General features: G+C 37.9%; 1 protein-coding gene across 9 annotated transcripts in view; it reads right to left on the bottom strand.

Annotated features, from left to right (window-relative positions):
* Nucleotides 1-235: 235 nt before the first annotated feature.
* The window catches only part of CLOCK (clock circadian regulator), a 68,242-nt gene continuing 48,339 nt past the window's right edge, over nt 236-20,138 (bottom strand). For 8 of the 9 annotated variants that reach the window (XM_039551345.1, XM_039551342.1, XM_039551347.1 and 5 more), the window contains 12 exons: nt 18,302-18,384; nt 17,971-18,077; nt 17,389-17,536; nt 17,106-17,181; nt 16,051-16,192; nt 15,571-15,671; nt 14,589-14,678; nt 12,387-12,545; nt 10,855-11,061; nt 8,303-8,511; nt 7,755-8,016; nt 236-5,756 (listed from right to left, as the gene is read on the bottom strand). In XM_039551345.1, the coding sequence (XP_039407279.1) occupies nt 5,580-5,756; nt 7,755-8,016; nt 8,303-8,511; nt 10,855-11,061; nt 12,387-12,545; nt 14,589-14,678; nt 15,571-15,671; nt 16,051-16,192; nt 17,106-17,181; nt 17,389-17,536; nt 17,971-18,077; nt 18,302-18,384 (1,761 nt within the window). In that variant the 3' untranslated portion in view covers nt 236-5,579. The remainder of the gene's footprint in view (nt 5,757-7,754; nt 8,017-8,302; nt 8,512-10,854; nt 11,062-12,386; nt 12,546-14,588; nt 14,679-15,570; nt 15,672-16,050; nt 16,193-17,105; nt 17,182-17,388; nt 17,537-17,970; nt 18,078-18,301; nt 18,385-20,138) is intronic. The other variant, XM_039551349.1, reaches the window with a different exon arrangement.

Raw genomic sequence — 20,138 nt, 5'->3', positions numbered from 1 at the left:
AAATAGCCAGGGAGGGGAGTGGCACCAATTTAAAGAGAGGGGAGTTTTGCCTGTGACAGAAAGTGAGGGAAGGGCTATGCCCATCCAAACACGCTGCAGTGCTGCTCCATCCTTTGGCAAGAACAGGGACTGTAGACAGGAAGGTGTGAAAGCAGTTTTAAGTTGTGCACACTCAATCCAGTGCTGTGTGTGTAAATTCCAAGGCAGTAATGTAAACACACAAATCAGAGGTCTCTAGCCTTTAGAGTGGGGCATCAGTTTATAAAGAGATACAGAGAGAAGACAAGGAAAAAATACAGTATGCATTTTTACTGAAATCTCACAAGTCATTTGTCTGGGGAGGGGAGAGAAGATAAAAGTGACATCAAGCAACTTCTCACAAGTCAGTTCTGTGGGTGGGGGAGAGAGAGTGCCTTTGGTACAGTCGTGGGAAGGGTAAGAGCGCTTCACTGTGAAACTTGGATAAAACTGACATCAAGCAACTCAGAAAAAAAATTTCTATAACCTTAGAAGCTAGAGAAAGCAAAATTTTAAATGAGTTACATTTATTCAGTTAAAAAATTGACAGTTAGTAATGGTCACATGAACACCAGGGAACTGTATCTACATTTCCTGACGTCAATATGAACGGCACTAGGGTTTTTCTGTTTGTTTTCTTTTACGTATATAAATCTAATGCCAGTTAAAAAAATACAAAACAAAACTGAAACCCAAGACACTGTGAAATCAACACTGCTTAAAAACTCAAATTTCAATCTGATATATTTGAAAATAAATATTTTTTACCTTTCTTGTTAGAAAAAGACAACTCGCCAACTGCTTTCAAAGCAGTTACACCTTTAAGACCATTCCCAAAAATGTTTCATAAATAATTACCCATTGATTGATTGTCTATTAATGCAGCATCTCTCAGTCATAGCTGGGGTCTCTGTATTAGGCCATAAAGTATTTTTTTCAGACACAGTGTTTTGTTCCCCCCCCCTTCCTTTTTATTTATATCTTTGAATATAGAATATCATGCTGGCAAAATTCATGCAGGTGGCATAGCATGAAGTATCACAGAGCTTAAAATCACCTGTTTAAAAAAGAAAAATACAAGGAATGTAGTGTTAAAAATCATGATCGTGAAAAAGCAACTATCCAGTCTCATGGACAACCAAGTCAATTTCAAATGTTCTCTCACAGTTGTCTCATCTACTATCATTTGTTTAAATATGTCTTTTTTAATCCAAATTCATTTCATTCTTTTCAATTTTTTCCACCAGGGATAAGTAAAAAAATAAAAGGTTAATTATTAAAACTAGTCTCTTTTCCCTTTTAATTAAAATAACCATTTTCCAGCCCTCTGACTGTACATCTAATTTTAATAATTATTTCAAATAGAGAAGCTTATGAATCTGACATGTTTGACATCTCCTGATGCCGTGACATTTAAAACACTCATAACAATACCTGGGTTAAATCTCTGAAAATATAAATGATTCTTGAATCGACTTCTAACATTTGAAAAAGGCCACATCTTTAAACCTTCAGACCATTCTCACACAATTTATAATCCTAAGGGACACTTAGAATTACTGAGCAGGCAAATGAGCCTCCAGATGATTCTCTCTCATAGGCAACTGTGCAACTTAAAAAGCCTCCTTCCAAGGAAGCTATCATCACTAATCCCTTCCCCATGCCATATAAAACACAAAGGCAACTGGTTTTAGAAGCCTTTTTAATCCTGCACTTTGAGCCTCAAAGGATCACCATAAAGAAACATTTTCCAGAAATGTCTCTCTTGACAGTTTTATGTGTTATTCCTTGATGCCCCCACTTTTTAACAGTTTCACTGACTAAAGAAATAAACTGTTTTTCAAATAGTCTTTTCAGTAAAGTGCTTGTTATTACTCAAAAAAAACAAAACAACAACAAAAAAAAGAGAAAGTGCTATTTAAGTCTTAAGAGAATTTCTTCCTGTGAAAAACTGCCTGATATATCTTTATTTTATTCATTTTTACATAAAGCTGAAATGAAACCTATTTCTTGTAAGGATACTGGGTTACTAATTTTGGTGTTTGGCAGTAGGCAAGATGCCCACAGAAGGTGGTGACACACTGGAACCGTAGTGCAGAAGGTAAACCTTCTAGATGAAGTGGAAGGCATATGGAGAGTTCCTACTAGAATCCTTTCATATTTATATACAAATATAATATATATTAAATATAATATAAAAATAGCTATATTCTTTTTTCTCTCTGAAGTTATCCCAGACACTTTTCTTCAAAGCCTCACCCACTGCAGACAATGTCTGTCTCCTAAACTCTGTGCAAATGCTGCCCTTTTCACTCCATTATGTATCACCAGCCCCTTTCTTTACAAATACAATCCTCCCCTTAACAGACTCCTTCCCTTCTGTCAGAGTCCTTCTGTAACATTTCTGCTCCAGAACCTGCAGCATCACAGCATTCATTGTCGTGCTGTTTATCAGGATGTTGCAAATAAGTCTGTAGTAAATGAGCTGGGCAGAAGCAAAAGGCTGCTTAAGAAAGAGGCAATGGCCTGATCCTCTTCTCACTAAAACTCAAGGACAGTTGATTCAGCAACAGGGGAAGCTGCAGACCTGTTAAACATACATTTTTTTAGTCACTGCTTGTGAACAAAGCATCTGCATACTTGCACACAATCTGGACCAAGTTCTACACACTTGCTTTTGTAAAGTTTGCCTGATTCACAGCAGGAATTCTTCAAATGTGTGCTGTATTGTTCCAGTTCCTTAGAATTTCTCCATCTTCTATCCTTTCTCTGCTAGCTGGTAGTTCTGTAATTGAATGACCTCTCTCTGAGGCTACAAAAAGCTTCTTGATCAAAGCATACATTTCTATAGTTCCCTTTCAGCAGCCACGCTATCCCATCATCTAATTTCTCTCTCCTAGTTTAGCCTTTTTACTGACAGACCTATAGCAGCACACCCAGAGTATTTGGGAAGGGGGGAATGGGAAGAGAAGTTGAAATGAAGCTTTATATAAAAAGCTGCATCATTAACTGTCTGGCATCTCTAATTTCTGTAATTCTCAGTACAATAGCTTAATACACCTATTTTACCACTATTCAGTAGTTCTAACAGCACTATTAAAGCTCTCCCAGTTTTCGTTTTTAGTGCTATATTTTCATTGTAATTGGTTAAATAAATTTGTATCTAACCTATTTTCCATTAGGAAAAGAAGTGATAGCACAGACCTCTAGTCAACGCAGCTTCATATAGAAACAGGTGGAATGGAGTGGTAGGGATAGCAGAGGGAGGCAGGATTTCTTTATATAGAACTTTACAGAAACAGGTCTCTGACAATTATCCCAGTCTGAAGAATGCCAGAAATCCCTTTAAAGAAGGGAAAGTGTTCCTTGCTATGTTTGGTATTGGCATCTGTTCCTTGCTCCAGGTTGCAATAGGCTTCTTGGAGCAGAGAGCAATCTGATTCTCTTTGGTACTGTGTTTCTCACACTCTCCTTCCTTGTCCACTGCTTGGCTTTTTGGTGCCAAACATTTGCATTATGACTGGGGAATAACAAAGGTCTTATGCTGGGACACGTGCAGAGGCAAAGGCTTGCCCCAAGACGTAACCAACGGCATCAAAGGCTTGGCTAAACTGGTATTACCTCTTGCGGGTTTGGTTCATCCAGTAATACAATCAAACTGTTCCATAGTACAAAATAGACCATCACCATTTGGTTACATTCATTCAACTCCTCCTCACTATTCAAGATTAATCCAGCTTTCTCTCCCTAGCACTAGTTTTAACTGCTTTTACTGTTTTTTGTTCTTAATTAATTATCAGATCTATCAGCATTTATTTATTTTCCTCCGAAGTTCTGGTTTCCACAAACTAGTACCATAAAAGCCTACCAACGTTTACTTAAATAGCACATATCTGTTGGAACTTTTTATTTTCTTTATAAAGTGAAGTTGCCTTCTGAAGTCTTAGTTCAGTGATATCTCTTAAATCAATACCTGGTAGTGTTAAACACAATCATGATCTCGCCCAAAACACACTTTAAATGCTTCCGAAAATGATTTAAGAAAAAAAAATCAGCTTATTATTCTTCCTTCCGCAAAAAGAGTCCTGTCTTTTAAGGTTTGCTTTTTTTTTTTTTTTAAGAGTATTACCTTAAAGATCTTAGATTTTTTGAGAATCCTCTATTTCTGGCTACTGTCTGAGGGGGAGTACCAGTCAAAAATATTCATGGTCTCAACTCAGACCACTGTTAAAATTAACACAATACAGAAATATCTATGAAGTAGATACACAAGTTTGGTTGACAATGTGCTAAGACTTCAAAATTGAAAATGGTTACAGATTCAAGACATTGTAATTCAAGATGTTCAACATTATCACCTGAATTAAAATCAAGGCACTATGGGTTTTGTTGTTGTTGTTAAAATGACCCTGAATTAGTTCTGACTAATTTTTGAAGGAGAATAAAAAGATTCCAACATGGTTTAACAAGTTACAATTCTCACCACAGAGAAAGTGGTTAAAAAGTGCCCAAAAGGTTATTAAATGTAAATATATTTTTGTGCAAATTACTCCTATAACTGAAACATTCTTGAAAATTACTGTCATTTTTTTTTAAACCTTTTACATAAATATTTCCAACTATGAACTATATCAAAAGATAGCTTTGGGGAATAAAATTCCAAACCATCCGCAAGAAAGCAGTGCAAATTCCTATTTTTCAAATAAAATGATGAATTCATTATGAAATGATGGATGATATTCATGAATCTGAATGTCCTGAACCCTGATGCATGATCACCAGTTCAAACAGCTTCATCAATAATTTAACTTCAAGCAGTCAACTAACCAACACACTATACCTCACCGAACAAACCCTGACATCACGGACAAAGCACAAACAAGAGACTTGTGCCCACATTAAGGGTGAAAATAATGATGCATCATGTTGTAAACAAAAGGGTAGAACAGAGGAAAACATTAGTCTGAGTATGGCGTGAGAATTTAGGGAAACATATTCAAACCTACAAATAACAGATTACACTTTCATGCATCATATAAAATATTTTGCTCTTTCTCCTTTTATGCAGACATATACACAATATTTTACAGCATCTGTACAACAGAGAACTGGATTTCACACAACATTTTCAAAATATTTACTGTCCTGTAATCATCTGAAAAAAAATTAGATGGTTTTTGGACTATATTTCTGGCATTTTTTCCTGCTAATTCAAAACAATTGCTTCATGTCCATTTTAATGCTTTAAAAATGTACAGGATTGATAAAAATACCAATATTTTCAGCATCACTCTCATTTCAGTCACATTTGGAGATTTCACCTGGACAAATTACAACATGGCAGCAAATCCTTTAGAACACAGAAACTGGGGCAACTCTTGAAGTTGGCCATGTCCCCATCATCATCTTGTGGCTTTTCTTAGCAGATTCCAGAAGTTAGAAGTAGATCTCAACACCATGGTGTTAGAAAGCCTTCATACTGTTACCTCTGTAGCTTCAGTGCAACTGTTTGTGGGGCAGCCCCTCTTGGCAGTCTGCTTCAAGAAGAGGCAGCACCCACACTACTGTGGCTGAACTTTGGAAGGATCAGTCATCTTGTCAGTTCTGTGTCGTGACAGCTGCTGCTGCTGAGACTGATGCTGCTGGTGGTGGGACTGAGTGAAAGTGCTTTGTTGTAGTGGGAAAGCAGCAGAGAGAATAAGCTGAGCCGACTGATTTCCATGAAGTAACCTGGATGTCTAAAACACAAAAATAGAAAAAAATTATTTTTCCTGCTGCACTAAGAAACACAGGCCTAGCTGCTTTTTAACTTTTCAAAAGGATTCAATCAAAATAAACTTCAGATTTTGCCAGTTAAGCTGAGCAAACAATGCAAAGATTTGTTCATACTAATACATTTAAGCAGTGCATCTGACCAATTAATAAAGCAGCTGTAATTGGTCTTTCTAATTTCTGTGGTGATAGGTAGGAACACACAGAAATTTGTCTTCATTTCAAACCACAAAAGCATAGCACATAGTGGGGCATAAGGAATCTATTTGAGGAAATGCATGGTTGGCACAGATCACATTTATTCCCCATAGACAAAATGCATAGTCAAAGAAAATGCTGCATTTGCAGACCCAAATATTCCCTTTGAAGGAGATTTATTACTACTGGAAATGGTACATAGTTTTAATATTATTCTTCATAGAACAACAACAACAAAAAAAAGATTACTGAGGAAAAGCAATGAAGGATGGGTACAAATGCACTAGGACGTCTCAATTCTGAAATGTTCTGCAGCAGAAAGTAAAGTACATCAACCTGCTCCACCTACAGAATCAGACTGTAAGATGCCCCAGTGAACAGAAGAAAAGGCACTTTTGTCCTTTTTAAAGAGTATTTTCTTCACTTCGAAGTCTAGCACTTTAACAGTTTGTATTAAAAACACTAGACTTTTGCCTAGAAAGAAATTCTAGAGTACCTACAGACCTCTTGGGATCTTCATATTTCACATATCTGTTTCATCAGGATTAAGTCAAACTTGTATAAACTTTTAAATTTAGAAACAGAGATAGAGACACTACCAACCTGCTAAACAGCACTGTTGTTACAGTATTTATCTGACTTGTCAGAGAACACATTCAAATCTGCACTCTGGTTTGATTCAGTTGAAGTCTCCCACTACATAAATGAGTGCTGAAATGCTAGTGAAAGAAAATTTTACTCAGCCCTAATCAGAACTGCATCTATTCCCTGTGCCTATAAATGTAGGTTAAGCCTCCAAATACTTACTGCATTTTTATACACTCCACCTCTGCAGAGGATCCCAGATTTAGTGGAAATGGCATACACAGTACGGAACACTTGCAAAGCAAGAGTTTTTTATTATGTATACTCTTAAAGAATAAAAAAGACAAAATAAATTGACTTTCCCAGAGTAGTCAAAACAATGTTAAGAATGTGCACAAACTACATTTGCACTTTAAAAGACTTTACCTTTTTTTGAAGAAGGCAACATCAGAGGCCAAATTAAGATTTTTTGAACCCATGTTTTCTTGGAGGCACTGCTTCTCTAGTGTTCCAGCCACTACACCTCCTTCACCAACTCCAGCTGCTGGGTGACCCATGTGCCAGTAATTAATCAACAAATGCCAACAGATTTTCCCATCAATTCCTTCTACCTTCTATTTCTTTTTGAGAGTTCCCATTTCTAAACTTCTTGGGGTTTTTTTTCCTTCTCTTTTGACCCAATCTCTCTTCCTTCTCCACTACAACAAGGTTCTTCCCTACTCTCTCCTTACAAAGTTACTTGCTGCTCAGCCTCCCCTGTAGCCTAGACAGAATTTCACCCCTCACGTTATTGGGACATGTCTTGCTTTGGGCTGTGTGCTGCTTTCCAGACCGTATCATCTCTCATGCCTTATTGCATTAATATGTCAATGCAAAGAAAATGTAAACTGTTTTAAAGGAAATACCTGTTTTTTCATCCCATAGTCAATTAAGAGCAATTCAAAGGGAAAAAGATGTAAGATAGGACAATGCATGGAGTGAAACTGCAGGAAAGACCACCTCTCCTTTAAGTAATAGGACTTTAGAGAACAGCTACAGAATAAACTTACCTCATGCATCAGGCTTATTCACAGGTTACTATTTTAAGTGCTTTGTTTTCAAGTAAAGCAACCCTGGATAACCTAAACATGCTGAAAGTGCCAGGACTTGGAAAAATTTGTAGACAACTCTACATTCATTACCTGTAGGAACTGCTGGGGCTGCTGGGTCAGCTGCGACTGAGCTGGTTGTTGAACTGTGGTGAGCTGCTGCTGATGGTCCTGCTGACTTTGCTGCTGCTGCTGCTGCGTTATTGACAAAGTCTGTGTCTGCTGCTGTTGGGCAGCAAAAGTGGGGTAGGCTGTCACCACCTGTCCCATAAACATAGTACTTGGTACCATTACCGCTCCACATGCTACCGGGGCCGTGACAAGTTTTGTTACAAGCTGCTGACCTTGAGAAAATCTGTCAATAGAAAAAGACATTTGGAGTCCCTTCAGGAAAAAAAAAAAATCCATGAAGCATCACATACACTTGAGAAAGGCAGATTTCTCAAAGTCATACTTTGCTACAACAACATGGCTTTTGATAAGCCTGCAAATATGTTACTTTGGGCAAAGTTTAGTTTCGGGAGTTGTATCCATACAGCTGAAACACAATCACACAACCTTTTTAATGCTACTTTAGTTACTTTTGTATATGGTGCTGCTGCATAAGCATACCATTATAGAAAGTCATCTTGAAGATTTACCTGATTTGTCTGTCCTGTGTAAAAGTGGTTACTGCAGCAGCATTCTGGTTGTTGTTCTGTGGTAAGCTAGAGGGAACCTGCACCACATTTCCTGCTGTTGGCTGAGAAATCACCATAGTGTTGTACAAAGGTGCCGAGACTGTGTTCTGTGACTGACTGGCAAGAGAAGACTGTTGATTGTGTCCACTAAGTACATTTTGTTGATTATGCTGAAAAGAAATTTTGAGATAGTAAGTTGAAAATAGTCACATACTACAGCTGTCCTCCTCACTGTCACTGCCCACACTTCAAAACTACCAGTGGTTTTCTTCCATTCAAATGAATTCTTAAAGTACACAGGTATTTCTACGTTAACATCTTCTCCTGTTCAGATTATTTTTTTCCCTGAATTTTTCAGCTACTTGCAAACTGTTTGTTCAAAATTCTTTTTATGCCTTTAGTGTCTCTGTGCCCAACTTAGACTAAAATGTGCAAATAATGTCACAAATTTCTTACTTGAAAGTTTGGAACTAGCCTACTGCTGAGATGGTAACACGCACCACTAGTCTGTGTCTTCATAAATCTCAAAAGGAAAGTATGGAATGTGGAAAAGGGTACAAGAGGAGGGTGACCACAGAGATCAGAAGTGTAAGGAGTCTCCATACACATAATGGTCAAACCCATTAGAAGTGTTTGGCATGAAGAACCAGCTTCTATGGGGATACCTCTGACAGAAGACTTGAAAATCATGAGTCAGAAGATGAAAAGTGGAGAGCTGCTCAATATATTTCCCCGTATATGAGGTGGATGACATACTGAAAAAAGCCAACATAATCACATTTCATAGGAAGTAAAGCTGTAGAATTCACTACAAGATACTGCAACTTTAGAAGTATACACAGAATTGAAAGAAACTAAATAAACTCATGGAAGAAAAAGGCTATTACAGTATAGATGTCCTATACCTATTGCATCTGATGGAAAGTGTATGTTCTCTCAAAAAAAAAAATCACACATTCAAAAAAAGGCAAGCTAAAAGTTTTCTTGAGACTGGTCTTTCAAAAAAGTTACTTGTTAATAATTATTTACATACCTAAGTCTTAATGAAAACAAGATCTGAAATTGCATTATCAAGAACCTAAATGCACTTCAATTGTAAAGCTTCAAACATAAAGAAATTAATGACTCAACAGACATTGTTCAAAAGAAATTTGGGAGGGGATGTCGTGGTGCATTCCCCCCTTCTCCTTTCCAGGCCACACTGTGATCTGAGAAATGCTTGTTAGGCCTCGGCCTTGAAGAACCTGAGCTTAGCTCCTCCCGAGCTTATCAGCAGCACGGTTTGCTTCCAGGAACTTGTGCTGCCCAACAAGCATCCTCTTCCTTATGAACAGTCTTGGACACTGTTGTTCTTGCCTGAATGGCATAACTTTCCTGTTCTCACACTTTCAAAGAGAGTGTCGACCCAAACTGTGGTCAGGATGAAACATTGCTATGACTAAAGTCCACTCTCTTGTGACCCTATAAACAGCAGTCCAGAATGAGACCCCTGGAGCCCTCCTGGGCCGCAGCGCGCCTGCAACCAGCAATGTCCCTCTGAGGGGGACGCCTCTCAGAGCCAGCAAACCCTCAGGTCTGCTATACTTGGAGAATCGCCGAACAAGGACAAGTCCTGGGCTGATGCCCTGACTCCTCAAGGTCCAACCCTTCGCCCATTGGGAGATGCAAAGGCATCAAAGTGAGTATGTCACTGACCTCTGAATTTTTCACAGGTACCTTGCTTGTACTGACTCTATGTCTGTGTGCATGCACATGCACATATGCTATAGCAAATCTGAGAGAAATGCTGCTTTCTTAGATATCCAAGTAAGTTAGGCCTGTAAATAAGCCTGTGACTTATGACATAAGCTTACTTAAACGCCTCTAAGTGTTGTTCTTTTGCTAAGCTGTTAAGTTCAACATAAGTTATAACCTAAGTCTTGCCAAGTGTTGCTCTTTCAGTAAGTTGCTAATTATAACTCTGAAGTTATAAGTTAGGTAAAATGCTGTTGAGTGTTGTTCCTCTGTTAAATTACTACGGTTAAGTTATAAATTAAGGTATAAGTTAAGTTAGGTGTGAGTTACATGTTGCTCCTTTGTTAAATTACTAGGTTTAAGTTAAGTGAAGTACTGTTAAGTTTGAGTGCTGTTAAGCTTTTAGGCCATGTTCCTTTTTTATCTTTGCCCTCACTGTCCTTTTGTCACATGCACCAAAACACACACACACATATACTCCCCTAGATAGTTCTCTGTTCATTTCCATTTTGATTGCCTGGATTCTATTTGGTTTTGTTGCTGCTTGTTTTTTCTTTGTGCCTTAACTGCCCTGTAAGTAGTAGAGTGAATCTTGCCAAGGAACTTTGTCGTGCTGTCACTTAATATTAAATTCGGCTTTTGCTGATACCCTTGCCGATAATTTTTTTCAACAATCTCAAACATTCATTCATAACAGGGGAATGTCAGGGAAGCTGTTGTGTTTCAGCTGCGGTTTTGAGCATATATTCTATCCAGCAAAATCAGTAATAGAATTTTACCTGTGTTGCAGTACTCTGCAAAGGCTGCTGCTGTATCATGTGTGGAGTACTTATATGGCCTGTGTTCATCCCACTTTGAGTCTGATTAGTCTGAACAACTTGGCCTTGCATGTTTATTGGTGTAAGCTGCTGAACAGTTGAAGAATTTCCAGAAGGAAGCTGCACAGAACCAAAGTTGAGTCCAGAAGCTGACTGCTGCAAGAACATCTTAAAAAATTCCACAAGTTATAGGGTCAGTATTCAGAGACTTGACACTAACTGGTAAGAATCAGAATCCTCATTTTCTACAGTTCTAAACATTAACATTCAGTATTTATTCCTTCAGAAAAAGTACCATTTAGAGACTAACTAGTAATGTAGTCCACAACTATCTAAAGACAAAACATATTTGAGATCACACTTCTATTTGTAGGCCCTTCAGCAGTAACACTAAATCAGATGAAGGAAATCTCTGAATCAGTAGATCTAGGCATAGCCCCAAAAACATAATCTTCCTTGACAATCAGGAAATCATAATGATTATACTGAACTTTCCAATTGTTGTAATAAACAGAATTCAGCACAAAAATATTTGGTTCTTTACAAAAAGTTAGGCCCGAGCCTATAACAAGGCAGAATGTGCACCACTGAAGTATTCTCTCTAGTTTTCACATTCCTGAACAAGGTCCCTCCTCACTGCAAGGGAAGAGAGCTGTGAATCTCTCCCTGTGAGACATGGATAACGCAGTCTACTGCTGGCATGTTTACACTAGACATCACACAACACTGAAAATGGCACATGCCAGAAACTCCTACTCTTTCAACAGAATTTAAGCAACATACTCAATACTTCCATGAAGTATTTTTTCTACTCTTTAGTCACAATCCAGACTGAAAATATTAAATTATTTCCTTAAAATGTATCCTAGTTTGAGGTGATCACTTTTTTTTGTTTGGGTCTTTTAACTAGAAAAATCCAATAGGGTAATTATTTTCTTCCAAATATAGCTGATAAGACAATGACAGAAATAGAAAAATATATACTGGTTAAAAAAAAATCAGAAATCAGGTAGTCAGCTGCTAGACTGAGTAATGCATCCTCTAGACTTCTTGTCTTTCTGGCTCAACTCCTTCAAGTTTACAATGCACAGTAGAGCCACTCAGCATGATAGGACAGTTTAAGAAACAAAAGCATGGATTTGACACCCTCAGAGCTAAGAAAGAGATGCTCATCTTGAAGATTTTGGATTAATATTCTAATGGCTGAAAAACTTTGCAAGAATTAACAACCACTCCATCGTTCTACATTTATTTAGGTTAAGTCATAAGCTAAGCTTGACCTGCTTAACACTGGGGGATTTCCAGATACATTCAGAAGCAAAACATCAGGTACCTCTGGAACAGCAGCTTCACATACTATGGATTTTAGACATATTAGGCCCAGATGGCAGCTGACAGAGAATATGGAGGATCATGCTGTGCAATTAGGTGCCCAAGACACATTTCAGATGCCTAAATTCTCTACAGATGAAACCTGTGATACACGAACTCACCTGGAGTCCTTGACCATGAACAATTTGAAGCTGCTCTTGAATCTTACGCAACTCTTCCTGCTGCCGATGAATATTTGCCTCTATCATGCGTGTTCTCTGCTCTAGCTGGTCCTTCAGATGCTGCATAGCTCCTAACTGAGCTGAAAACTGAAACACAGGCTGTAGTGCAATGAATAAATTAAAAGCTGAGCAAAAATGACATTTTATTTCCAAGAGGTAAATACAGTCCTCCACAGCAGCAAAGAAATCAAGCACTGCTCTTTACACTACTAATAAACCATAATCTGAGGACCAATTCATTAGTATGAAAACGTCACAGAATTAACATTTAATGGATGCATCAGAATTTGTGAACTAAAAATATCCATAGCATGAGAAACTGACTGTGTGTCCAAATCACACACACATATATATGTAGCCCTAGTAATTTACATGGTGCTGTGGATGTTAAAGCTCTCTCATGTTAAAAATTAGAACTGTGCCAGTTTAAAAAAAAAAAAATTCACCCAGAGCTAAAATATAAAAATAACTTGGGAATACCCTCAATCACAAAATGCTGATGGCTGAGCCCACAGAGAAACTATTTGCCACTTCTATTCCTCCTCAGACATCTGCTACAGGCCCCAAGTCAGTATAACCTTTCGATACCTGTATCCTGTTCTTATTAGAAGCATTTCACAGACCAAGCACCCTTGTGTTATAAGCATATGCCTGAAAGTTACCAGCAGAGTTGATGGATTTTTAAATTCATGCCCTAAAATATTTTAGCTTTAACTATGTTTATGTCTATGTTGCTAATGCGCATGGCTGAAAATTATATCCCCACAAATAACAGGAAGAAAAACATGAAGTAAAAGTGTCAGATTAGGGAATTTGCTCATTTCAAGAGAATAATTTTAAAGATGAATTTGGCAACAAAGGACTCAATTTCTGAAAGAGAAATTAACATTATATTCAGAATATAGAAGCAGAGAATTGTTTAAGATGGAAAAGACTTTAACATCACCAAGGATAATCACTAACCCACCACTTCCAAGTCCAACACTAAACCACGTCTCTAAGTGCCACATCTACATGGCTTTTTAATACCATCAGGGATGGTGACTCCACCAATTCCCTGGGCAGCCAGTGCCCATGACTTGCAGCCTGTTCCAATGACTGGCCACTCTTTCAGTAAACAAATTTTTCCTAATATACAATATAAACCTTCCCTGGTGCAACTCAAGACCATTTCCTCTTACCCTGTCCCTTGTTGCCTAAGAGACCAACAGTTGCCTTACTACAACCTCCTTCCAGGAAGTTGTAGAGAGGAAGTAATGAGGTCTCCCCTCAGCCTTCTTTTCTCCAGGCTGAACAACCCCAGCTCCCTCAGCCACTCCTTGTCTGATTCATGCTCCAGCCCCTTCACCAACTCCATTGCCCTTCTCTGGACTCACTCCAGCACCTCAATGTCTTTCTTGCAGTGAAGGGCTTAAAAGTCAACACAGCACTTGAGATGTGGCCTCACCAGTGCCAAGCATAGGGCCATGATCACTGCTCTGGTCCTGCTGGCCACACTATTGCTGATCCAGGCCCGGATGCCATTGGCCTTCTTGGCCACCTGGGCACAGCTGGCTCATGTTCAGCTGCTATTGACCAGCACCCCCAGGTGCTTTTCTGCTGGGCAGCTTTCCAGCCACTCTGCCCCCAGCCTGCAGCACTGCAGGGGGTTGTTGTGACCCAAGTGCTGGACCCAGCACCTAGCCTTGCTGAACACGGCACTTGGCCTTGCTGAACCTCATACAATCGGCCTCGGCCCATTGATCCAGCCTGTCCAGATGCCTCTGCAGAGCCTTCCTACCCTCCAGCAGATCAACACTCTCACCCAACTTGGTGTCATCTACCAATTCGGTACATCTGATTTACATTTACCTCTGCAGACTCACTGATGGTGACCTCAATCCCTTTGTCCAGATCATCAGTAAATATGTTAAACAGGACTGGCCCCAGTACTGAGCCCTGTGGAACCCCACTGGTGACCGGCTGCCGGCTGGACGTAACTCCATTCACCACCACTCTCTAGGCCTGGCAACCCAAACTGTTTTTCACTCAGTGAACAGTACCTGCACCCAAGCCACAGGCAGCCCATTACTCCAGGGGAACGCTGTTCTCTAGGAGAACAAGACTGTTTAAAAAATAATAATAAATCGAGTTAATCCATACCTGAGTCATTCCAGACTGGAGCTGTAGAGTTGCAGGCTGAGATATTGCTGGCTGTGTTACTGGTTGTCCAAGAGACTGTGAGCTTAAAGACTAGGATTAAAAAAATTGTTCCATAATCATAAGAGAATGAACTTCATACTTGACCTGAAGTATTTCTTTAAAGTGTCAAATACAAAACAGTATCATATGAAAATATGATAGAAACTAGTAAATTGTTTCTTGAAATATCTAGCCTTAATTATTAGAGAATTAAGAAAACAAAAGCAACTGATTATCTACATAATATACGCATTATTTCCCGGCTGCTAAAAATATATATATAAGCAGTAGGTATAAAACAGAAATTACAACTATAAATATTTTAGAAGTCTTAATTGTATTAAGGGAAAGACTTTTTCAACGAGTTTGGAAGTTGACACCTTTGATTTATTCTTAAACTAACAATTTTTAGAAATACATCTTTTAATAAGCATTCTGTTTTTGAAGTGAATGTATTAGTTCAATGGGAAAATGAGCACCAAGTACATGAAGCATGACACTTTCTCATACTATCAAGATTTCAGAAAGGATACAGAGGTATTCACTAATATTCTTAGTCATCAATTTGTATGAATTCTCTATAGGGACACACACACAGCATTACACTGGCAATTTTACATATATATGTGCGTGTGTGTGTGTGTATTAAAAAATCCAGAATCACAGAAAGAAGCTCCCTGTGAGTGAAAGCAGAGATTCATTCACATTCTTGCAAATCCTAATGACAAAACCTAAATACATATATGCTTAATTATTATATTCCTTTAAAATCTAGTGTACCGAAGTTGCATATTGATGAGGCAATTCTAAGAGACATATTCCATGCAAAACTCTTACAGTTTAAACTGTGTTTTTAGAAGAAATAAAACAAAGCTTATATGGATTTAATAATAGCTTTTAAAGGTGAACTACACTGTTTAAGTACATTTTTCTCTGAAGTTACCTGACTGCTCAGAGATGATCTTCTTTGCGCAGTCTTTTCATGACCAGATAAGCTTTGCCTTGGAGGAGTGCTAGTGTCCACTGTCATTTTAGTTGGTGTTGCTGACAATGTTGAGAGTTAGAACAGAAAGAAACATGTTAATAGTTATCTCAATTCTGTAATGCAATAATCAAATCACAGGAAGCTTTTAATGAATAAAAAAACTCTTAAGGCTTGGACTCTTTTTTTTTTCCCCCCCCGACTATCCACCAGTAGTGCAACCTGATGGATTGAAATGGGGTGTTCCAGTGTCTGATATTGTACTCTTAGAAGTAAGTCTTTTTCAGAGTAGTCTGCAGATCTCTGAACCATCAAAAAGGATGTTTTCACTTGCACACCTCTCATAAAATGATTATTAACTGCCAGTTACACATTTAATTAAGTAGAGAAAGCTTTCACTTTCAATAGAAGGCAATTCTATTTTCAACAGTTGGTGCTTACACGAATGATCCGATACTGCAGTATGTGAAGATTTTCTCGAACTCCTGGAAGAAGCAGAAGGTGTAGGGCTAGTATCAAACCTTTCCAGTGCTTCTTTGAGACTCACTGTGTTTATGTGATTGTCAGACCCAGAGTCCTGACTCTGAAGAGACACACATAAATAACAATTATTTCTTTAATTCAGCACACAATGTACATTTCTGCTAGAAAATATCTCAGACCTTGCTGTTTCTAATCAACTGCCTTACACAGGTGACCGTGCAGAAGTACTGGCCTGTTTGATGGCTGTAAGCTCTGTTTCCATTTGAGGCTTTTATCCTTGGAAACCAAAGCTATATAAGCCTAGAAACCAAAACGCATGCAGACTCAGGCCACAAACTGACTACTGAGCTGACCTCCTTCTCTAGCCCCTCAATTCACTCTGAATAACAGTGTAATGAGTGAACTGCTTATTCTTTTGGAAAGGATAAGTTTGTTCCACTAGAAGGAGCACCAACAGATGAAACTTGTGAAACTGCCAAAGGAAAACATTTCTGAACTGTCAGACTAAAACATGACAGATCATATCCACAAGCTTATAACATGCATTGAGCTTCCAAGGGCATTCATTCAAAAATAATTTTGTATATTTCTAAGAAGTGGGACAGAGTCATTGAATTAAACAGTGCCTATTTTCCTATTGTGAATTCCCTCAAGTCAACTTTCTGCGTTGATCTTGGTTTTTCAGATTATGGGTACTTCCAGTAAGGGGAACGTTTATTTAGGAATCTAATGCTGCAGAAATCAGATCTTAATAAAAACTTATGGGTGCTACTGTGTTATAGTATAACTACATGGACATTTATTCCTGAAAAGAGAAGGACATTATAGGCAGAGTACAGTTCAACACTCTTTCTAGACTTCTTTGATCATTTTAAATAGTCATATTATTTAGAGACCAAATAATTACTTTATTTAGGGACAAATGGGACAAACCACTTTTTGCTGCTGTATATTTGCTTGCGTATAATTTTTAGTATGTGAAGATGTAAAATAAAATTGTATAAAACACTCACTTTATCTGCTGTTATCTCTGGGAGAGATTCCTCAATACCAAGTTCTCGTCGTCTTTCTGCTCTAACTTCTGCATAACTAGAAGAACAAACCAAGTGTGACTACTATATTGCGGGATGATTTAAAAAATATACCTCAAAGACCAAACTCCTCAAAGCCACCTTGCTTATAAAGTATCCCAGGAAGTTTTCCAGTGATTCTTTACGCTGCTATAATTTCTCTACTTCCAAAAATACCATCAAGGTAGCTCCCATGCCAGTGGGATTACTTTAAAAAGTAACCTACCTTACAACAGTGTGCGTACAGACAATAAACTCTGGCCTGGAATTCCACTGGTGATACGTGATATAGTAATGTGTTTGCAGCCAAATCCATTGTTGTCCCTTTGTAAGGAATCTGTAGTAACATGACTTCCCTTTCCCATATTGCATTACTATAAAGATGAAGAATAAAGTTTACTGTCTTGCCAAGCTGTAAATACTCCGGTTACATAAAAAGAACATTATTTCCCAGGTTCGTATAGCCCAAACCCATGTCTAAATCCAGTATTACAACCACTATCAAGAACAGGTTTGAAAATTTTCCACCAATTTTTGCACTTATTAAACAGTATAAAGCCTTTTAAATGCTATTGGAAGAACTGAAAAAGTATTAGTCATAGAGCTGCGCACTCCAATTTACCACAATGAAACCCTGGAATTATAAGATAAAATTAAATGTGTTTTGTAGTTCTGTTTCAAAAGAAAAACAAAGATAAGGAACAGCAGTATAATAATGTCAAACTTCACTCAAAATATCACAAAATTTCAGCAGAACAGTTGTACAATTTAACAAACTTGCTCATTTTAGTGACTTAGTTGTACTCACAATGCTCATGACATTTTGCCAGATTATCTAGATCATCCACGTGATAATAATCATAGCCTGACGTTCCCAAAACTTCAAATGGAAGATAACCTATTATCGGAGGTGCCCTAATTTAATAGAAAAATCAATGTCATTTTATTTTCACACACACAAAAGACTCTCAAAGAAACCAGAATTAATCATATAAGCTGTCTTGTTTACAGTATGTCTCTGAAAAAAAAAATTAAACTCAACACAAGCTATGAGTAGTTAATGCAGGTTAGTGAACACCAAATACTACAGCCAGCAGTATGATTCAGCTGCTATTGCTACTACACAGAAGGAACTGCACCTGTGATCCAAGAATAGGAACTTCCATTCCAAGCTGTGTCTAGATGTGAACTCTTCGTTGGGTTCTTCAACAGTGCACATTTCCTACAAAGGAAAAAAATAAAAATCTCTTAAAACTGCTCTATTCTAGTAGATAAACTGTCAAAATTCAGACTTACCTAAAGTTAGTAGATAACTCCACAATAGTTATAATGTTATTTTTAGACTGCTTCATTGGTTTTGCTTGTTTAAACGCATAATACTGAGGTAGAATCTAATCTCAACTGTGCCAAGCTGACACTCAGTTGATTTAAATGGACTAACCATGTCATGAGATTAACTCAGTATCTACAAACACAGTAGTACTAGCAGAAATCAATAGCAGTTATGCTTTTAAATTGGAACACATAAAAGAAGAGATGAAACGTTCCCACCAGACAGTCTGATTATAGTCCATGTTTATAATGGGTAAAACCCAACACTAGCAAGATGGTCACATTACTCTGAGTTTAGGAATAGGATTCTTCCCTTTAGTGAACACAAAGTGCTCTAAATCTTTTTTGTGCACAGACATGTACTACAAATAACACACTATTCTTATGTTTAGAACTCATGAAAAGTAAGGGAGTGATGTATTTCCATTGCAACAAAACCTCAAGGTATTCTGCACATCATTCTAAACGTATTCCACTCCAACATATTCAGAGCATGTCAGCCAACTTCTACTGTCCCCTTTGAGAAAGGTAAAGATGCCCCACCAAGTACTGTGCCTCATGCAGAGACAGTCACAACACCACGCACCCCAAGCCAGTCAATTCTTTTGCAAACTCCTCTAGTACTGCCTTACAAGAAGGAAGATGGGTGATGGAATACATGCATACAAATGTATCCCTCAAAGAATTACATTAAAATTAGAGATAAGTAAATCTTTCTTTTTTGGACACATGCACACATTTGTCATTTGTAGGAGCTTGCAATGGTATTTCCAGGGCCAGGAACACCCTGGGATCTATTGACAATCAGTTACAAGAGTTTCCTAAAGACTGCAATGTGGAAGCTGCTGCTACACTGATAGAATACTTGTAGGTGTGGACAGATGAGCACATTGCTGCCCTGCAAACATCTGTAACTAAAGCAGTCCTGCAGAAAAATACAGTATAAGACTAACAGAGGGACCTTTCTTTTCATTCTTTCAGGTTATAATCCAAAGAGTTTAATTGGATACTTTGCAGTTTTTTAAATAGATCTAAGTTTTCTTTCTATGAAAGGAAAAAGTGACCACACCTAGGCAATGTTTTTTTCCTCACCTTCATCACTGTAAAATCTAAAGACAGTGACTGAGAAAATGATGGATGAATTAGATGAAGGCAATGAGCTAAACAACTCTGGGCACAAATTTACGACTCTTGATGTGAATTCCAGTTAGCAAGATTTAAGCTTCAAATCTGAAACTACCCCTAGAACCCAAAGCTCACCTACTTTTCTAAAATTACAGCATTTAATAAAGCACCACTCAAAGTAAGAGAAATGAAAGAGCAAGAGTATAATCCTTGAGACATACTTTTGATTTGTTGTTTCTTTTGATCTAATTATTTTGACGCAAGTCAAAACAAAAGTAAAAATCACTGAAGTGCAAGCAGTAAAACCACAGTAAAACATCATGGTTAGAGAGCAAATGGCAGCAGGTTAGTATCCAATTACTCAATGCATTTATATTAATGATTTGCAGATATTCCACTGTAAAATACCCCTGGGCAGAAGCCAGCTTGTTCAACAAGGCGTCTTGTTGAAGTTGTCAACAAGGCATCTAGAAAAGAAAGGACTTTCATTTGTAACAAAAAGTATTTTGGTAGAATCTT

This window comes from Corvus cornix, chromosome 4 (genome assembly GCF_000738735.6).
Source record: "Corvus cornix cornix isolate S_Up_H32 chromosome 4, ASM73873v5, whole genome shotgun sequence".
NCBI lineage: Eukaryota > Metazoa > Chordata > Aves > Passeriformes > Corvidae > Corvus > Corvus cornix.
The sequence above is the reverse complement of the archived record's forward strand: the minus strand, read 5'-3'. Positions and strand labels throughout refer to the sequence as shown.